The sequence below is a fragment of the Magnolia sinica genome, chromosome 5, assembly GCF_029962835.1.
Source record: "Magnolia sinica isolate HGM2019 chromosome 5, MsV1, whole genome shotgun sequence".
NCBI lineage: Eukaryota > Viridiplantae > Streptophyta > Magnoliopsida > Magnoliales > Magnoliaceae > Magnolia > Magnolia sinica.
In genome coordinates, this window is record NC_080577.1 from 37,722,468 (window position 1) to 37,745,150 (window position 22,683).

A 22,683-nucleotide genomic window follows, 5' to 3' on the forward strand; every position below is an offset into this window, starting at 1 on the left:
GGGAAGCAAGCTGGAAGAATGCGGATCCTGACCCTGCACTTGTTGTGCAGCATATACTCGACCCTGGGTTTGCGGGGGAGGTGCTTGTCCCCTCTACTGCGGTCTCCACTGCTGCTGCTGTCGATGCGACAGCCTACCTGTTGCCTCTGCTATTGGGGAGAAGGCCTATGAATAGGGGTCTAATGCTGGGATCGTTGCTGCTGCTGCTGCTGCTGTGGAGGATGGGGCAGGGGCAACTATGGTGCCCTCTATTACTGCTGTGGATGAGGACACTTGCGCCTACGATGCCTAGACCGTCCTCATCCATAACTTACACTAGAAAATGACCCAGATGAAGGAGCTGGCTGCGATGAGGATGAAGCTGGTTGCGCTACAGGTGGTCTGAATCCAGAATGGCCCTTGTACCGTCAGTGTTGGTGCTGACTGGAGCTACTGGAGGGTGCCTTGCTCTTCTGGTCTCTGGTGGAACACTGCTCTTTAGTCCTCTGGGACAAGGCCCAGTCCTCCTCATAAACCAAGGGCTGATGCACGACCTCATCAAATATCGTCAACAGATGTCCCACGCTGCGATTGTGAAGGATGGGACGCAAGCCGCTCACAAAACGGTAAGCCTTCCGCTTCTCGTTGTCTACGAGGTAGGAGGTAAAACAATATAGCGCAACATGTTGGGCCTCATACTGAGACATCGTCATCTCACCCTGTACTATGGTCTCGAACTCTAAGGCCCTCTGCTCATGGATATGCTCTGGGAAGAACTTCTTGTTAAAACAGACCACGAACTCCTCCAACGTCCACATAAAATCAGGTTCGACCATCCTTGAAACTGACGACCACCAATGACGAGCCTCGCCTTGAAGAAGGAAGATGGCTAATGGAACTCTATACTCACTAGTGCATTGCATGGTGTCAAAAATCTTCTCCACCTCAGTGCGCCACAAATCTGCTGCAGAAGGGTCGGGCTCACCCCCAAACTGTGGGGGATCATGCTGCCTAAAATCACGGAGCAGCGCGCTCATTCGCAACTGTTGAGACTACTCAGGGGCCTCAGGAACAGGCTGACGGGTCTAAAGAATAGTAGTGATAGCCTACATCATCTGCTGAAAATGTGCGACCCCAACCTAAATCATCGGATGAACAGAAGCGGCATAAGCCTCAGAAACTGGAATAGCAGGCTTAGGTGGGGGAACAGGTGCCACTGGGGGCAGAATCACAACCTCAAGTATAGGATTGGGACTAGGGTCCACAATGGGTGGAGTAGGATGTGCTTGGGTCGATCGGGTCGCTCGAGTATCACAAGTTCCTTTACCTCTCGTGCCTCGACCATGGGTGCCTCGTTTAGGCGACATCATCTACAAAACAACAAGGACGATGGACACATTGAGATCAGAACCTCGAAGGCTCAAATGGAAACGCACTTGAGACATGACTTGTCCTAAGCTCGCAACAGATATGTGATGTCGTCCTAAGTTATTCTGTAGGTTACTTGTTATGCTCTGATACCAACAACTATCACGCCCCAGACTTGGTGACCGGACTCACAAGGAACCCGATAGTCGATTTCGGCCGCAACAGCCTCTGTGGTGCTCCATTCTTGGCTCCTAACACCCATTCACTAAGTTCCGATCCTGGGATCCTACAAGGAGGATTTATAACATAAGTCTGAATCCAATAAGAGCACCCCCAAGATCATAACATAGTAACCACATATATTAATCATAGGAACACATCACAAATCCACTAGGAATTAAGACTTTAAACATGTACATGACTCAAAGAAGAGATACATAATTAGAATAAGGGAAACTCCAATAGGTCCTCGACATGCTCTGAAAGCTACTCAGTTACCGCGGCTACCTAGAATCACCTGCACGTATCAATCATGCATAAGCTTATAGAAAGCTTAGAGGGTGGTGTAAGTGTGTGTAATACCAGTGCCTGAAAGAAATATCAGAGAATGAAGAAGCTCAGCATGAACCATGAACACTATCAATGCCACTAGCCATACCAAGGCTAAGCAATGACAATCATGAATGCAACAAGCCGTACCAAAGCTATGCAAAGAAATACATGAGTACTGGGCACCATACCGAGGCAATGCACAAAAGGCCTATATAGCCAATGCCAATGCAATGCAATACATGCCAGTCCTCATATCAAGTCCAAAATCATATATAGTTCCACTATAGGGAAACCATTGGGGTCAAGTGCACTACTAGCTGACTGCCACTCTCCAAGACCCGCATAGTCAAGTGAGCATAAGAGACCTCACTACCCGCCTGTGGACAACTAATCACCAAGAGGCTTAATGGTAGCGGACCCACTCACTAGTTGGTTAGACTTAGCCTAGCTATGCTCACTTACTTAGGCAGATAAGGCCACATCCCATCTCAACCGACCTCGCGATAGTGGGAGACACAGCCTAACGGTATAAGGCACCCAGGCGCTCATGTTTTCCACTCGGTCTCAGCATTAAGGCGTCTTCTTGGTACCATGAAGGTTTAGGGGCTTTCACCCAAGGACATTCTAAGTGCCTTATAAGCTCAATAGATATTTTCTGTGTCCAATACGACCATCCACGATACTCTTGTGGAGGCTACGGCCTTGATGAAGCAAGGTCGAATATAAACCATGTAATGAAATACCAGATGCATGAATCACGCATACCAGTCATACATCAGCTCCAAGCATCCTATGTGCTCAAGAGGGGAAGTCCATCCCTATGGGAAGCCATAATATCTTGCCCAATGGCACAACCATGACCACTCACATACACACAATGCCAACCAAGCACACAATGATGTATATGAGTCATGAAGATAAACAAGATGCGCTATGAGGCGATGTACGATGTGGTACTCTCTGCCTATCTAAGAAGGGACTAGGTCTAGGTAATTAGAAGAATTTTCATAAGTAATCAACCTGTAGTGGGGGCCCGATAGTTTGGGGTAGCCCATAAGGCTAAGGAAGGACAATGACATGGGCCTAAGTAAATTAAACGGGCCTAACTAGGGTCTATGGTGGACCTTTAACCACTCAAAGAAGCAAGTGGCCTACCTTGGGGCCACCAATGTGGACATTTAACCACTATTGTCCCTAGATAGTAGCCCATCAATAATTGATTACGGATCAAGGCCCAAGGCCCAAACATCACCATGAATAAGAAATGGATAGCCATAGCATTCCACGTACATTCATATTGGGCTTGATATAAATGACCCAAGGCCTATTCAATACATAGGTCCAAAGGGAAACATATATAACCCAACCCATATGCATTGCTACGGGCCCATAAGGGAGGTTATGACCTAGCATAAGGGTCACTAAATCCATATATTGTGGTGGACCTAGTGGGAAGCCTATTACCCCAACCACATGGGCAATAATCATGTTCTAGCCAAGCAAGTTGGGCCTACATTCTAGCCCAAGGATATAGTTGATTTGGTGGGCAACCAAGGGCCCAACCACTCGTATAATCTAGCCCACTAACCCAACATAATATCATGGGGAATATAGCCCAAGAGTCCACTGGGCTTATCTAGAAAGTTCCAGCCCATTTGGGCCTAGAGAGTCCAAAAATCTTATTACATACATGGACCCATATAACTCAACTATGGTGGGCCTTAAGATTGCATTAATTAAGCCCAAAATTTGGGGATTAAAGGCATGAATTTATCCCTCCAAAGTGCTCACAATATTGTGGGCTCCACTCCTTAAAACTTTAGCCCAAAAGCCGTGTACATTTATAACATCTTGCTGGATTTTTATTCCACCAGCTTTATGGGTCTGCTGGAGCCCAGAAAATGTTCATCTGATTGGGACACGAGTTCAGGTGGTCCAACGATAAGGTCATAGGGTCCCACCACATAGGAGTGAACCTAAAAACACAAAGAAGTAGGTGGGCCACACTGCTAGACCAAAGTCCAGCAGCAACCCACTACGGGTGTCCCACTGTTGGGCTTGGGCAGTCCAAAGGTTAGACGCCCAGCCCTATACCAATGGACACGATGGGCCCCACCTTGGACATTCCACACCAAGGTGGGCCACGTCCAAGTGGCTCACAAAGTGGATCGACATGTGGATAAAATACAACTCATGGTGGGCCACAATCAAGGTGACAGTCAGCCTTGTTGGACGTCACCACCATGGACGTCCAGCCAGGTGGGCCGGTCCAACCCTACACACTGAAATCCAATGGCCCAATTGGCCCCAAATCTAGTTAGGTGGGTCCCAGCAAGGGTGGGCCACCTTAGGAATTAATTTCACAATTTTACAGATATGGTAAATATTTTTAAGAATTAGGACAACAATACATATCCAAAAATTTGGTTAGTGTAGAAATCCTGCTGACCCCATGTTTGGCACCACATGGGGTGGGCCTATGCTCATCCAAACCCCTAGAAAATTTTGGGAAGTGTAGGCACACTTACTCCAGAAAATAAGGTAAACATACTCATTTCTATCATACAGTATTGCTGAACTGTCAAGAAATTTCTGGATAGTTAGCCCTCTTTGGCCCATCCCATTGGCCTCAAGCATGGGGAAATGGTGTGGGCCCCATTCCACATCAAAGTGGGTTCCATACATTAAAAAATTCCCAAAGGTTTTTGAAAAAAAATGACATGCAAATAGATCTAAACATTAGCTCAAAAGTCATGTTCCAACTGGGCTTGAAATTTGGACAGCAACATGTGCTGTCCATATTTCGGCCCATATAATTAAATCAAAGGGTTTATTGCCCAAATCCATCATGTGGGGTCTACCTTGATGGGTTAGCAAAATTTCAGACCCATGAGTTCACCATATTCTCCATGCAAAAACTATTTTGGAGGCCACCCAACCCATACATGCATGGTGGGCCTAGACATCCAACAATGGTGGGCTTGGACGTCCCATCTTGCTATGGGTCTGAGATGTTACTGACCTCCTTGGTGGACCACACATCATCAAAAATACACAGAAGAAAATAAAGAGAAAGGGAGAGAGAAGGAGAGAGTCGGTCATTGGTGGAAGGTCCCGCCACTATTGCACCTTCCACACCACAATCCACACCTTTCGCTATATTGTATAATACATGCATGTTATGATACATCAAGAAAACTTACTGAATGGTAGGGACACCTTTCCTACATGCATGCAAAGGCCTATATGTCCTATGAGATGTAAGAAATAAAAGGAAAGCATCATGGTGGCTCCATGGAGAATGGTCCACCATGGAATGGATTGTGTAGGATCTAGGCCCTTGGCCTTTATCCTATGAGCCATGTATGACCTCTACCAGGGATTGTGGGTCCTACATACTTCCATGCATGCTTGGAAAAGAAAGGAAGTAGAAGGAGAAGAAGTGATCTTCTAGGTTGCACCCACCTGCAAAGATGCCTTCAAAACTTCAAGGATGGTGTTCTAGGCTCCAAGGGAAGAAGATTCAAGGGTATAGATGGGATTCTAAGGGCTAGATGGAGGGAAAAATGGGGATGAAGGGGCTGGAGTAGAGAGGGAAGCTTGGACGTTTTGACTATGAGGAAAGGAGGAATGGAAGAATGAGAAGGAGAGAGAGAGAGGAGAGTGTATATCTAGGTAATCATTTCTCTCTAAGTTAGGGAAGAACAACCAAATGATGGTGCATTGGGGGTGAAGGCAAGGCACATGCCTCTCTATGAAAGGTAGCCTTGGCTAGGCTATGATGGGTTAGTAGCTAGGTAGAGTAGGCTAGGCATAGGCTTTCTAGGAAAATGTTGCTAGGTGGGGCCCACCTTGAAAAACGTGCATGCTAGCAAGTGGGTCCCACCACATAATGCATGGCCAAGAAATGCTCGGATTGTTAAGTCAAGATGCACATACTGGATTTATGGATGAGACGCGGCGTTGGAACTGCGGCGCCGATACAGTCGCAATGGCATAGGTTTCAAGTCGATCCGGGTTAGGTCTACATAACACGATTTAAGGATGACCAAAAATGCTATCCACAGGTCGTGGGTCGCCGAAATTCAACCGGTAGGACCACGAGACTTAGTGGAATGAAATGGATACTCGGGGTAGGGTCTTACAAACAAAATGTCGTAAACGTACAAAACCAATATGACGAACTTACTTTCATTGATTTTAATGTAGATATATTCATCTGCAGTGTTTTATACAAAACCATATGGGGAAATCACTTTATGAAACTTCAGGTACTACTGTCATGATGCCTGTTTCAACCCATAGATGGATATTTTTAGTTTACAACACATATTTTGAGCCATCGGCTACAAAGCCTTCACGTTGCAACACACACACACACACACACACATTCTCGTTTAGATCTCCATTGAGAAACATAGTCTTTACATCCATATAATGTAACTACAAATCCATATGAGTTACAAGAGCTATTATGATACTTAATGGTTCTTTCTTAGATACTGGTGAGAAAGTATCTTTAAAATCAATACTTTCACATTGGTTAAAACCCTTGGTAATAAGTCTAGCTTTATATCTTTCGACATTATCCTTACAATCCTTTTTGGTTTTGAACACCCATTTACAACTAATTAGATTTATTCCTTGTGGTAACTTAATAAGATCCTTTACTTTATTGTCTTTCATGGATTTCAACTCATCCTTCATGGTATCAATCCAACGAGAATGGTTAGTATTTTGTTTGGCTTGTGTAAAGGATTTATTATCCTTTTCCACCCCTATGTTAAACTCGTGCTCCTGCATATATACAATGTGATCATCTCAAATTACAGGCCTCTTCTCTTTTTTAGATCTTCTTAATGGCTTAGTCTCTTGAGTGTGATTTTGATTTCCTTAGTGGGCTGTGTAGGAGGTTTGTTGTGGTGATCTATAGTGACTATAGGCTCGACAGTAGGATTCATACCAATGTAGTTTGGAATTACTAGAATGGGAGTCGTGGTCCTTTCTTCATCGAATATAAAATTCTCATTGTTCATGTTCCCACTATTTTCAGCATCCTCAATGAATTTGGTATTCTCAATCTCAATAATCCTGATGGAGTGAGAAGGGCAGTAGAATCGATGACCTTTTGACATTTATGAGTATCCTATAAAGAAACAACTTATAGTTTGAGGATCAAACTTTCTTTTATTTGGGTTATTAACTCTGGCCTCAGTAAGATATCCCCAAATATGTAGATATTGGAGACTTGATTTTCTCCCATTCCATAACTCAAAAGGGGTTTTACTCACAATCTTGTTGTGAACCCTGTTAAGGATATGAACTATAGTTTTAATTGCATCACCCCATAAAGATTATGACAATATCAAATTGCTTATTATTCTACGCACGATGTCCATAAGGGTGCGATTGTGTCTGTCAGCTACACTATTCTACTATAGAGTCCCAAGCATGGTGTACAGGGCGACAATGCAACAATCTTGTAGGTATCATGCCAAGGGTCCTAGATTGTGACCTGATTTATCATATATGCCATAATATTCACCACCACGGTCAGAATTGACGTCCTTAATCTTCTTATCAAGTTGATTTTCAATTTCAGCCTTATAGATTTTAAAAACATCTAGGGCATTTGATTTTTTTCATTCATAAGATAAAGGTACCCAAAATGAGAGTAGTTATGTATAATTGTGATAAAATATTTATGCCCACTCCATGATGCTATAGGGAATAGCCCACAAATGTCCATGTGTATTACTTCTACGAGTTCTACACTCCTTATTGCACCTTTTTTTTTTCTAGTTCTGGTCTGTTTACCCTTAATACAAGCAACACGTTTTATAGTCAGAGAAGTCTAGAGAATGAAGAATCCCTTGTCACACCAATCTATCCAATCTCTCACGAGAGTTATTGCATAATCGCCTATGTCACAACATGGAGAAATTTTCATAGTCTAGTCTTCGGTTAGATCCTACATTATTTATATGCAGGGTTGGTATAGGTTGTTCACCATATACCCAATGTCGATAATAATTAAATCAAAGTAATACTCAGTATTTTTATTCTCAAATTGAAAAGAATAACATAATTTATCCAAACGAGAAATAGAGATCAAATTACACCTTATAAAAGACACAAAAATGTATCTACAAGATCCTATAAATGACATGACCTTAACTTAAGCATACAGACTTTGACTGTCTCTACATCAACTTTAACGCCATTGCCTATGTAAACTGTGCGTTCCACATCAGTTGATAGCCTGCTCTATAGCAAGTCCTGCATAGAAGTATATATGTGAATAGTTGTTCCTGAATCTATCCACCAAGAATCTACTAACAGATCAATTAGATTGGATTTAAAATAGAATATAATTAAATTATTACCATTCCTTATGAGCCACTGATTGTACTTTATAGAGTCTTTCTTCTGATGACCTTGCTTCATGCAAAAGAAGCAATTGTTTTTTTTAGCCCACTTATCTTTCGATCCGTTCTTAGGTAGATTGCCAGCCGGAGAACTTAGAGGACCTGAGAATCCCTTATTAAAACCATATTTTTTTCCCTTTCCATCATGTCCATGTCCATATCATGAGATTACAATATTAATATTTTGTGTGTTTTCAAATAATTTTAGAGATTCAGGTTTTTTTAAAGCAAGGTCCAACTATAAGCACCCCATTATTATCTCCATGGACTCTTTCTATTGAACATAATTGGACCTAGTTAAGGCAGGAACATGATGCATTTGAGTTGGAATTGTAACTGGTTACAAAATATAATCACATTAGCATATTATTTAAGGATGAGAGACTTATCTCACCCACAGGTGTTAAGCATCTTAGACTTACATCATTGACATCAGTTGGCTTCATGTTCAAAAGAATCACTTACATGTCATGACCTACCACAGGAGTAGTGATGATATGTGTCCGATTCTCGCCAGGATTGATTGGTTGGGGCCATCATCATCCTGGGCAATTCAATTAGAGGCCCTAATCAATTGAATTAATAAATTTTACTTGATATTTAGTTTCATAAATTGTTTCATACACCACCAGCATCGTTTCTCTAGATCGCTTACATTCTTACCAAATGATGATCAATTGTGTTTATGTCACCATCCGCATTGAATGCAAATGCAACCGTATATAATCTTACCACTGTATCCTAATGTTAATAGTCAAAATTTATAAAATCTTCACCGATTGATGTCACTATGGTGGCTAACACAACTAGATCCAATTTAATAAATTTAGACTTTAGGGTTACAAATTTAATTCTGCCCCCTATGGATTATTAATGAAACAGTCCGATTTGGCCGAGCAAGTAGTTGACATCGATCATTGAAATATGGGGGATCTTAAAAGGAAATAGACAGTTAGGTTTCTCTCTCCCCTTTCCTTTTAAATCGATGATCAATTTCAGCTTCTGGAGTATGGGTAATGGGCCCACAACTTAGATAAATCGAGACTTTATACATATGATACATACATCATTAATGAGCATCCCAGTTCTAACCTTTAACATTCGTAGGATGGACACCTAGATTGATGTTGAGAGTGAAATATTGTATATTTCTCCCTTTTTATACTTTAGTTTTATGAACATAGATGCGTTTAATTGATATAATTATACATGTTTTCTCTTGCGAGGTGATTTTGAGAGCTAATGAGAAAAGGACGCTTAAAGCGATGATTTAATGCTCAAAGAATAACCACGTGGATGATTGGATCCATAGAGGTTAAGATTGAAGAATTCAAGTACCAAAGACCTAAGGAAACTAAGTGAGGAAGGAAGAAAATCGAAGACTCAAAGTGAAGAAATCGACAATTGAATGCCATTGATGACACCTTCGATGCCATTGAAGTGAATTTGATGCCATTGAAGCCACACTCGATCTCTTTGCGAAAATCATGAATTCTTGATTTCAATGTTGGACAAACTCATGTACCATTTGATGTCATTGAAGCCATGTTCGATTCGATCAAAGCCAAGTTCGATGCCATCGAGAAAATACCAGGATTTGAGAGTTTATTGCTGGACATTTTCCTATTTTCACCCGATTCCTTCGATGGGAGTTCGATGGCATCGAAGATGCAAAAGCTGCGTAAATTCAAGGTTGGTTTGGAGTCGGTGCAAATCATAGCTATATAAAGGGATATTTTATGTTTTCTTAAACACAAATTATGGTAGAAGGAGTAGAGCAAAGAGTTGTAGAGCTTCAAGGAGTCCTCCCTCCTCTTCAATCCTTTGGTTGTATTTAGTTTTTATATTTTTCTGTTTAAGTTTTAGTTCAATCATATCTATGGTTGGTTAATCTCTTAGGTAGAGCTAATAGGTAAAGCTTGTAGTTCTTCTTACTGTTTAGTTTACTTTGATTTAAGTTATTTGGTTTATATGTTGAACAATTCATTATTATTTGATTTGAATGAAGTACATATTTCTAGTTTATTTTGATCCATTATCGACTTCGGACACTCTGAATGCTTAGGAAGATTATGAATATTTTCTTACATGTTTTCTAAGAGATTAATTCGTAGATTTTATTGATCTATCGTTGACTTCAACACAATATATGCTTTAAATATACTACAATCAAGTCACTGATGCTTTATGAGGGAACCAATTCAATGAAAGTTCAAATCCATTTTGATATATGAATAATGATTTAACTACTCTATTATCCGACTGGATAGGAGAGGACTTCGATTTTAGTTGTATGATCTAATTAAATCAAGTAAATTAACATTGAGATAACTATGAGTGGACACTTGACACTCTAGTGTTTTGTCTCTAATAGTTTCTTTCACAATTATTCATTTAAAACCAGATTTTAGTAATTACTTTAGATTTTAGTTCTAATTCTAATGTATCCCAGAAATCTCACAATAGCAAGTCCCTACACTTGGGGTTGTCATAACAAGTTTTTGGTGCCATTGTCGAGGACTTTGGTTGCGTTTTTTCCTGAAAAATGTTGGTATTAGAATTAGGTTAGGATTAGGTTTAACTTTTTTTTTTGTGTTTCCAAATTAGGTTTTTCTAAATTATTAGATACTAACTTTGTTCTTATGTTTTGTAGAACCTAACATAGTATCGTTGGTATCGTTGATCTAGTAATATCCTTCCAACTCTTCTTGCTGTGCTATTTTAGATTTCTTAATTTTTTGTATTTTTTCTTTTCTCTGAAGTAGGTTTTAGTTTAAACTTTGGATTGAGAGTGTTTCATGCCTAAGTGGGTTCGTAACAATACTTTACATCTCTTAAGTGAAGGAGGATTAGTCAAAGGGTTACCTATCCATCGCCGAATTAGACACACCTTGAGATCCTCTGTGTTAGCAAAAAGTATGGTTGACAATCAACGTCACCATTTCGCTAAAGAGCAACAAGATTGTGCATACTGCTCCTCCACCTAGAACTCTACGTGATTACTTACAACCAGCGAGGGAAAGTACACCTTCTTGCATGGTGTTTCCACATAATGTAGGAAATGTGGATTTTAACCCATGAGTGATCCAACTACTCCTGAAGTTTTATGGACTTTATTATGAGAGTCCATATCTACACCTAAAATAATTTGATGAGATTATAGCAACCCTACACTTTCATACGTATCTGAGGACACTTTAAAATTAAAGTTATTCCCTTTCTCTTTGAAGGAGAAAGCTAAGTCCTGGCTTCACTCATTGAGACTGAGATCGATTGGGACATGGGTTGAGATAACTTGGGAGTTCCTTAAAAAGTTCTTCCTAGTTCATAAGACGAATACCCTGAGGAGGGCAATCATGAATTTCACTCAAAAAGAGGAAGAGGCCTTCTTCGAATGCCGGGAAAGATTTAAGGATCTTTTAAATTCCTATCCACATCATGGCTATGAAACTTAGTGAGTAATAAGCTTTTTCTACGATGGACTGACTTCGTCCATGCGCCAATTCGTAGAGATGATGTGCAAGGGAGAATTTATGAACAAGGATCTCGATGATGCGTGAGATTATTTCGATATGCTTGTTGAAAACATGCAGTCATAGGATACTTCATCTAAGCTCACTAATCCCAGATTGACTCAGTTTAGAGAGAAGGGAGGAATGGACATTTTAAGGGAGGAGGATGGTGTGAATGATAGGGTGGATAATCTCATAAGAAAAGTTGAGGCCATTGAATTGAAGAAAGTATAAACAGTCAAACCCAGTGAGACCATTGAGATTGTTTGTGGTATTTGTGCTAGTAACATACACTTGACGCACGATTGCCCATAATACCTACATTCTAAGAGTTGTTACATGAGCAATCTAATGCCATGAACAATTGTCAAAGGCCGTTCAGTGCCCCCATCTCAAACATGTATTATCTTAGCTGGAGGAACCATCCAAACTTTAGTTGGAGGAATGGGAAAACGGCTAATATAGAGAGAAATCCTCTAGGAAAATTTCCTTCAAGTTTCAACCCATTGTTAAATCAGAAAAGAACCCAAGAGGATCCGTTTCTAAAACACATCCAAATTAAGATCTATTCAATCAGAACACATGGCAAGCATTCTAGGACCTTAACAAGTCCATTCAAAGATTGGCGTCACATATAGTTAAGGAGAAAGGGAATTTTCTAGCCTAACCTCTACCTAACCTAAAACCACAATGCGAGATAAGTGACCCGAGCTATTCAAATTAGTAGTGGAATAAGCTAAATCCATCACCACTCTTAGAAGTGAGAAAATAATTGAAAAGAGTATACCAATGAGGGTTGAGAATTCTAAGGACTCAGAGAACGCTGAAAAGGATGATGGGCTTAGCGATGCTTCACATGAGAAATAAACAAAAAAATCGTACAAGCCGGTTGCACCGTTACCTCAAAGATTAATTTCACCAAAACTCTGTCTAACACTTAAGATATCTTGGAGGTTATGAAATAAGTGAAAATCAATATTCCTCTGTTAAATGCTATAAAACAGATACCATCATATGTCAAGTTCTTAAAAGACTTATGTACGACCAAGAAACAATAAAATTTCTAACAGAAAAAGTGAGTGACATCCTCAAACAAGATATTCCCCATAAATATAAATACCCCAGTAGCCCAATCATCTCTTTTGTAATTGGGAATCACCGGATTGAACACGCGCTACTTAACTTTAGGGCAAGTGTGAATCTGATTTCATACTTGGTCTACAAATAACTTGGCCTTAGTGAATTAAAACCCATCAGGACCACACTTCAACTCGTTGATCATTTGATCCATATACTGAGGGGAATGATAGAGGATGTGCTCATCCAAGTCAATAAATTTTACTATCTAGTAGATTTTATTATATTGGACACACATCCCGTCATTGATACAAACACTCAAATTTTCGTCATCCTTAGCTGACCATTCCTAGCTACATCAAATGCCATAATTAATTGTATAAATGTGATTATGAAATTAACTTTTGGGAACATGTCATTAGAGCTGAACATATTCAATATGTGTAAACAACCCGATGATGTTGATGATGTCTAGGAAGTAAATATGATTGATTCATTCGTGGAAGATAGGTCAGTTTTAACCCTACACTTTCATACCTTAGAGACATGCTTAGCTCACTCCCTTAATTTAGATGATGATATGATTAAGGAGATGGATGAATTTCTTGATGCTACACTGGTACTTAAAATTAACCAGTGGAGGCCATAATTTGAAAAGATGTCCCGAACCAATATAAAGCCTCTATCGTCTAGTATCAAGGAAACAAAGCTTCACCTAAAACCACTACTTACTGAACTTAAATATGCTTATTTGGGTTAAGGTGAAATATATCCGATGGTGATTTCTTCCCACCTGGATGAGGAATAAGAGAGTATGCTCATTTCTATTTGTAAGGAACATAAAGGAGCCTTTTAATGGACAATCATAGACCTTAAGGGAATTGATCATTTCATTTATTCTCATCGTATTCATATTAAGGATAATGCAAAAGCGTCTAGACAACCACAACTCTGGTTAAATCCAAACACGAAATAAGTGGTTAAATCCCAGGTGCTAAAGTTGTTGGATATGGGTATCATATACCTTATATCTGATAGCCAATGGGTGAGTCCAACTTAGTTGGTACTCAAGAACTCTAGGATCACCATCATAGCTAATGCGGAAAATGAACTCGTGCCAATGAGAGTCACTACTAGTTGAAGAATGTGCATTGACTATAAAAATTTGAATACCATCATAAGGAAATACCACTTCCCTTTACCTTTTGTTGATTAGATTTTGGAAAGGTTAGCGGGTCATTCCTATTACTGTTTTCTGGACAGATATTCAGGTTACAACTAATTAGAGATAGCCCTTGATGACCAAGAGAAGGCCACATTTACATGTCCTTTTGGCACTTTTACATACCGAATAATGCCATTCGAACTATGTAATGCTCCCGCCACATTTTAGTGATGCATGTTGATTATTTCTTCCGATATGGTGAGGCAATTCTTAGAGGTTTTCGTGGGCAATTTATCTATTTTTGGTACATCTTTTAGCGAATGCATTGATAATCTTAAACTCGTGTTGAAAAGATGCGAACAAAATAATCTTGTGCTGAATTGGCAAAAATGCCATTTCATGGTTCAGAAGGGAATAGTCCTTGGACATATTATCTCGTTCAATGGAATTGAGGTAGACAAAGTCAAAATTGATTTAATCTCTAACTTACCTCCACCCATGAGCATATATGACATACGATCCTTCTTAGGACATACTTACTTTTACCGAAGGTTCATAAAAGACTTTAGTCTTCTCTCTCATCTTTTGTGCAATTTTCTTCAAAAGGATACTCCCTTTGAATGGAGTGAAGAATGTCAGAAAGCTTTCACCAAGCTAAAGGGCATGTTAACTAGCACTCCCATCATGCAACTACATAACTTGAGTTTAAATTTTGAAATTATATGCAATGTAAGTGATTATTCTATTGAGGTGGTGTTAGGCGAGAGAAAAGAGAAGAGACCTGAAGTTATCTACTTTGCAACTAGAACTTAAAACTCGGCCTAAGTAAATTATTCCACTAGGGAAAAGGAACTTCTAGCCATAGTATTTTTTTTTTGGACAAGTTTAAATCATACTTGATAGGATCTAAGATCATCATTTTCACCGACCATGCGGTATAAAAGTACATTCTTTCTAAGAAGAATTTTAAAGCCCTGTTTGTTAAGATAGATCTTTCTACTCCAAGAAATTGACATAGAGATACGCGATAAGGAGTAGAGAATGTATTGGCTGACCATCTTTCCAAGCCTGTTTTATTGGATTCCATCGAGACGACACTTATCAATGACATGTTCCCTGATGAACAACTACTTAGAGTGTCATAATTACCTTGGTATGTTGACATTGGTAATTATCTTGCCACATGTATCATGCCCACTCACTGAATTGTGCAAGATAAGAAGACGTTTTTTTACTGAGGTACGCAATTTCTTATGGGATGATCCACATCTATTCAAATATTGTGTAAATCAAATCATTAGGAGATGTGTCCCTGATAATGAATATTACAGTGTCATCTCGTTTTATCATTCTCACGCATGTGGGGGCCACTTCTCTGCTTAAAAGACCACAACAAAAATTCTACAGTGTAGCTTTTACTGGCTTACTATGTTTAAGGATACAAATGAATTCTGTAAAGCGTGTGAGCGGTGTCAGAAATTGGGAGGATTGTCCCGTAGAAATATGATGCCACTGAACCCATCCTTACATTAAAGCATTTGATTACTGGGGCAATGGTTTTATGGAACCATTCTCCAATCCTTTAGAAATATCTATATTTTTCTCATTGCTGATTATGTCTCCAAGTGAGTTAAGGCAATTTCGTGCCAGAATAATGACCATTGCACGGTCATTAGGTTCTTAAAAGAGAATATTTTATCTCCATTCGGAACTCCTCGAGTCATCATAAGTGATGGAGGATTAACTTTTGTAATAGACCATTTCATGCTTTGATGAAGAAGTATGGTATTTCTCATAAAGTGAGTACCCTTTATTATCCTCAAATAAATGGCCAAGTTGAGATTTCAAATAGGAAAATAAAATAAATTCTTGATAAAAAAGTTACCCGGATTGTAAAGATTGGTTACTTTGTCTAACCGATGCATTACGGGCTTACTGTACTGCATACAAGATCCCTATTGGGATGTCTTCCTTTAAACTTGTCTATGGAAAGGCTTGCCACTTGCCGGTTGAGTTGGAGCATAAAGTATATTGGATGATAAATAATTTCAACTTCAATCTTGACAATGCTGGCTCGTTGTGCAAATTATGATTAAATGAATTAGAAGAAATTTAGAATGATGCTTACGAGAATTCTAGGATATACAAGGACAGGATGAAGGTGTTCCATGACAAGAACATTCTTTGAAAAATCTTTTGAGCCAAACCAGAAAGTCATTTTATATAATTTCAAACTTCATCTTTTTCCCAATAAGTTGAGATCTCGTTGGATCGGCTCCTTCAAAATCAAAGCTGTCTATCCTCAGGGGCTGTTGAGACAAAAAATCTGATGACTAGTAACATTTTCAAAGTAAATGGTCATTGTCTAAAACCATTCATTGAGAAATTGGATTAAGAGGATATGTCCATCCCTCTGATTGATCCTGTTTATCAGGACCAAGCTTCTAGTATGATAGAAGTCCACTTATTCATTTATTGTTTTCTTAGGATTATGATAGTTTGTTTTTATTTAGTGTTAATCCCTTTATATGATAAGGACTTCATATTACTTCAGTTATCTTCCTTAGGTATTATCTTTCTTACTCACTCCTCTTTCATTTTCATTATCTCATGTTGGTTTTATTGCATTGTTTTTATAGTGAGGACAATGTAGATTTTAGGCCGGAGGGTGAGATTAGATGAACTGATCAGTATTTGCTATGTTGAACAAAATTTTTAGTTTCAATACTTTTTTTAAAGATTGATATTCTGTATATTTGAGTATTATGATAAGATATATAATATTTTTTGAAAGTGAAACAGTCGAGCTAACAGTCCTTGGGGGGGGGGGGGAATAGGACTATGCCAAATAAAGATTTCAAGGTACTGAAATAATAAATAAATCTGAAAAAATCACTAATATCAATAGCAGTAGTATTGAGAAATTGATTCAAACTTTGTTACTAGGACAACCTTACACAAAAAACAGAGTTTTAAGTAGGACAACCTGATTTCATGAATGTAGTAAGGATCAAGATCACAAACTAAGTAAGAGACAAGAGAGAGCTATCTATTACGAGCATTCACCACATAAGCATAAATAAATTATAACTATTCACCACATATACAAAAATTTAAACCATTCACCACAAATACTAGAAGTTATATTGGTTCAGTGTGTATACCAACTATTCTTAAACAGCCACACCTACTCCACTCCCAATAATCACAACCCACATGATATTAGCGTTCACTAATAAACAAAGTTTTCACAGGTTCACCTTAAAACCTATACAATTGTGTTTTTAGGTGGGCTATCACAAATAAAACCCTACGCTGAGATTTTTTGGCTATCTCAGTCAAAACCAATACATGAGATTTTTTGGATATCTCGAAGAAACCAAAAACAAAAGTACATAATGATACTTATCTTCTTCTTTGAAGACGTTCTTGATGTATCCCGTAGAACCGCTTCATTTGATGTAGAATGTTTAATGTCCAGTAATACAATCAAGGGTTTTAGGTTCTAATTGATTTTAAATTAATTCAAACCTCAGGCTACTTGTTTGAATCCTTTAGATCTCAAAAGAAGAGTGATTACTCTCTTTCTTTAAAAAGTAAGATTCATAAATGAGAGATCAAAGAATCAAAATAAAAGTTATATAAACAGAAATATAAAATACCGTGCAATAGCTTAATGATAGTGGGGACTTCTCTCTTTTTAAATGAAGGCTTTTCTTAGCTTCGATTGGTAATTTTCGAATGAGAGAAGGCCTCTATTTATAGGTTGAAATGTTGTTGCTTTGACTCGTGTAAGGTCTCCTTCGACTCATCTAAGATCCAACCAAATTTTAAAATTTGGACGCGATCGGATAAAACTGTTCTTCGATTGGTTGAAGGCCCTGCTTGACTGGTTGAGGATGCTAAAATTTACTCACTAGACTTTGAGTCGGTGTCTCTTCCACTAGTCAAAGGTGTTCCTTTAACTAGTCGAGAAACCACTAGAAATATCCATTTTTTGAGTTTGAATCTTGGATTGGTTGAAGATATACTTAGACTAGTCGAGCCATAGCTTAGACTAGTCGAACCAAGGCTTAGACTAGCCAAACTAAAGCCTAACCAAAGTATATAAACCTGTACAAGTTTAACATTTGAAAGCACCTAACTATAAGGTCTTTCTAGGGTCATTTATACCTAAGAAAACTGGACATTGAAGTGTATAGCTTGAATCTTCTACTTGTAGGTGGAGCTTGATTTTCTACTAAAAAAGTAGTAGAACTTGAATGTTTTTTGGTTTGAATTATCCATGACTTGAACTTGTTCTTGCACTATTCAATCTTCAAGGTTTGTTTTTGAAGGTGAACTTTCCATCTTTCTTGAAAGTAACCTTTCCATTACTTAAGATATTTTGTCTCATTGAAATTTGACAAATAAAAGTGTGCACAACACTTACAATCAAACAAAAGTGTGCATAACACTTACAATCTCCCCCTTTGTCAAATTTGTGACAAAACACTTAGTACATCAATCACAAAATAATGTAGCTAAATGTAGCTGGAATTTCTTTCTCTGCTACTCTACTACCTGCTACTCTGCTACTCCCCCTCAATGATAACTTTTCTCTGCTTTATACCCTTCTATTTCACCTGTATTATAACATATACTCCCAATGTAATGCATAATTCCAACAAGTATCTTGCCATTCATTATTCTAATTAATAGATCAATCATTCATCATCAATAACAAAATACTATTTTCTCTACCTTTTTATTACAAAATGACAAAGGAAAGAGTATCAATGTGAACATATATATATATGATTGAATCATCAGAATAAGAACTAGATAAACATAACTGAACCACAAGATAGGCATTATAATTAAGTTCAGCAAGTTCAACACATAATAAAAGCATAAAAAGAGAGTATGTTCCATGAGTTTAATAAGTCATACAACCCAACAAGAGTTAAAAGCTATAGAGCCTAACACGAAAACAAAACCAAATCAACATAATTAGAACTAGAGGAGGAAGGAGGAGGTATAGATGGGTCAATCTGGTGAAGTCCTTTAGTAATGCGATGAAAGTATTTATGCATATACTTTATTGAAGATTTGTGACTTTCTGCAAGATTGTCCTGGGATACCTTCAATTCAACAACCTTCCCCTCTAAGGATTGAAGTCGATCATCAACCTGAGAAGGCTGAAAATCAGGGTCAGCTTCATCGTCTAATTCTATCTCAGCAAATATGTCATCCATAGTCGTTTCTGTAGGCAATGGTGTTTCCTCTTCTTTTACATCATCCTCATCTCGGTGATCGGGGAGGTACTCTAATTTCATCTTGTTAATGTTTGTGTTATCAAAAGGTGGAACTGCCTCAGGAGCCTCAGTCGAATGAATGACAACGTTACAATGGATAGCAATAGTTGTCATGAGATAGGCAAATGGGATGGAACCATGTGCTAAACGTATACGGAATTGAATGATTAAATAACATATTAAAGATGGGAGACAAATAGGTAAGCTAAATGCAACGACATGAAGAACACGTGCCATGAAGGGAGTAAGTTCAGGCTTATTCCCAAAGCGAGGATACACATTTGATGTAAAAATACGATGAAGTACTCTGAATCTAGGAATCATCTGGGTGGCACGAAGAGAATTACCAAAACTCCATTCGGCATCAAACCGACATAGTTTCCGGGTAATCTCCCAACGCTCAGACTCATACAATCTATCAGCAAGTGGAGGAATAGGTATGCCTTCATCATTTACATTCACATCAAATAATCTTGAGATCAGGTGTCTGTCAACTGAAAATGTCCCTTCTCTGAAGTTAATAGAGAATGTAAGATTTTCAAGCGACAATTCTCCTATAGAGGCATACATTCCTTGAGCTATGGAGTGGTATGCCGTTCTGTCCCAACCCTGAATGTTTTCCTAACTGACGGCAGACAGGATGTGCAAGAGTTTGAAAGGAGCAATGTGATCAAAATTTACAATCCTTTCTATGATTATATCTTTAGTGTGGAAATCCTGTACATGATCTGAATCTTCTTCAGGAGCTCTCAGGGTTCTCACCCTAAGTGGAGTCGTCCGGGAGGAGGAGCCACTAGGGCCCTTGCAAGAAGCCTTCCTTTAAACCGATGCTCCATGTAGAGTTTGTAAAAGAAGATGTAAATGTTGGCTTTGGCTTAAATCAAAATTTTGCCCAAAAACCCTCTATGGAAAGGATGTAAATATCAAATCAACTACAAAATAAAAATTAACTAGCATATAAGAACCCAAACCTAGAAGGAAATAAAAAATAAAGCACTTACAATGACTCTATGAAGATGGTTTGAGGAATGGAGCCACGACTAGTCGAGGAAGATGAAAGAAATGACATGAAAAAGGGATTTTTTCCTCTTTTAATGGGTCAGCTCGCGATCCACGACCAGTCGAGTGTTATCCTCGACTCGTCGAGGGTTGACTGGTCGAGGACGTACTCGACCTATTGAGTAAATGGGGAACGATCTTATTTTTATTATTTTTTTAAAATATTTTTCAATTTTTATTTATATGCAAAGAAAATAATAAATATGCAACATAATTTAATTAATTAGGAATACACATACCAATATCTTGTTTTAATTTGAAATATCTGTTCCTGTCAAGCAGTTTAGTCATAATGTCAGTAAGCTGATTTTCAATCTAGATATATTCCAATGAAATGCTTTTATCCTCAACCAATTCTCGAATATAATGATATCTAATGTCTATATGTTTCGTACAAGAATGTTGAATAGGATTCTTTGAAATATTGATTGTGCTAGAGTTATCACAATACAAGATCATTATATCTTGCGCAATTCCATAATTAGCTAACATTCTTTTCATCCAAACCAGCTAGGTACAAGCATTACCAACTGCGATGTATTCAGCTTCAGCTGTAGATAAAGATACAAAACTTCGTTTCTTACTGTGCAAGGAAGCTAAGCAATTTCCAACATAGAAACATCCACCGCTGGTAGATTTTTTATCATTAATGTTTTCTGCCCAGTTAGCATCGGTATATCCGGCAAGTTGTACATTTGTATCATGTGGATACCATAGTCTGAAATTAGCTATACTTGCTACATATTTAACTATTCATTTAACAACAATAAGAAGAGATTCTATTGAATCAGATTGAAATCTAGCACAAATTCCAATACTAAAAACAATATCTAGTCTACTAGCAGTTAAGTATAAGAAACTGCCAATCATGCTGCGATATACGCAAGAGTCTATACTTTTACCTGTTTATCCTTTGAAAGTTTGAGAGTTGTACTCATAGGAGTATCAAACTTTTTACTGTTCTCGAATCTAAATTTCTTTACCAAATTCAAAGCATATTTGGTTTGAGAAATGAAAATACCATCTTCCTGGTGTTTTACTTGTAAACCTAGAAAGTAATTCAATTCTCCAACCATACTCATTTCGAACTTGGATTTCATAAGCTCTGCAAACTCAATGGACAAGTTAGTGCTTATAGACCCATAGATAATATCATTAATGTAGATCTATATAATCAGTATGCTTTCATTATATTTTTTGACAAATAAAGTTTTATCGACACTTCCCATGATAAAGTTGTGACTGGGTAAGAACTTAGTCAATTTCTCATACCATACCCTAGGAGCTTGTTTTAGACTATAAAGTACCTTTTTAAGACGATAGACATGATTTGAGAGTTTAGGGTCTTCAAAACCCTTAGGTTGATCAACATAAACCTCCTCATGTAAATCACCGTTTAAAAATGCACTTTTAATATTCATTTGATATAACTTGAATTTTTTAAAGCATGCAATTAATATAAACAATCTAATGGATTCAAGGCAAGCTACTGGTGCAAAGGTTTCATCATAATTGATTCTTTCTATCTGAGTATATTCTTGTACAACAAGTCTAGCCTTTTTTCTAATTATATTTCCTATTTCATCAGATTTGTTTTTGAAAATTCATTTGGTTCCAATTATATGTTTATCAAATGGTCTTGGAACCAAATACCAAACATCATTTCTTAAAAATTGATTTAACTCTTCTTGCATGGCTACTATCCAGTTTTCATCGGTAAGTGCTTCTTTTACATTAGTCGGTTCAATTTGAGAAGTGAAACAAACGTAATTACAAATGTTCTCTAACTATTTTCTTGTTCACACACCAATAAGAAGATTACCTAATATCAGATCAGTAGGATGGTCTTTGAATGATCTTAGTTCAGCATTAACTGGATTAGATGAAGAGTCAGGTTTCACAATAAAGTTGACTTCATCATCATCTAGACTTGATGTGGGTGTGATCAGGTGATCATCAATTACAACATTAATAGATTCCTATATCACTCTTGTTCTTTTATTAAGAACACAATATGCTTGACTATTCATAGCATAACCCAAGAATATTCATTCATCACTCTTAGCTTCAAATTTCCCTAAATATTTTCGGTCACGTAATATGAAGCACTTACTTCCAAAAATTTGAAAGTATTGGATAGTTGGTTTCTTATCGAACCATAACTCATAGGCTGTTTTATCTTTTGATTTCTTACATACACACGATTTATAATGTAGCATGTGGTATTAATAGCTTCAACCCACAAT

General features: G+C 38.0%; 1 protein-coding gene across 1 annotated transcript; it reads right to left on the minus strand.

The window, feature by feature from the left end:
• Nucleotides 1-407: 407 nt before the first annotated feature.
• On the minus strand, nt 408-1,016 carry LOC131247023 (uncharacterized). Its single transcript, XM_058247468.1, has one exon. It carries the CDS (start codon nt 1,014-1,016, stop codon nt 408-410), a length of 609 nt encoding a protein of 202 aa, XP_058103451.1.
• Between the last annotated feature and the right edge of the window lie 21,667 nt (nt 1,017-22,683).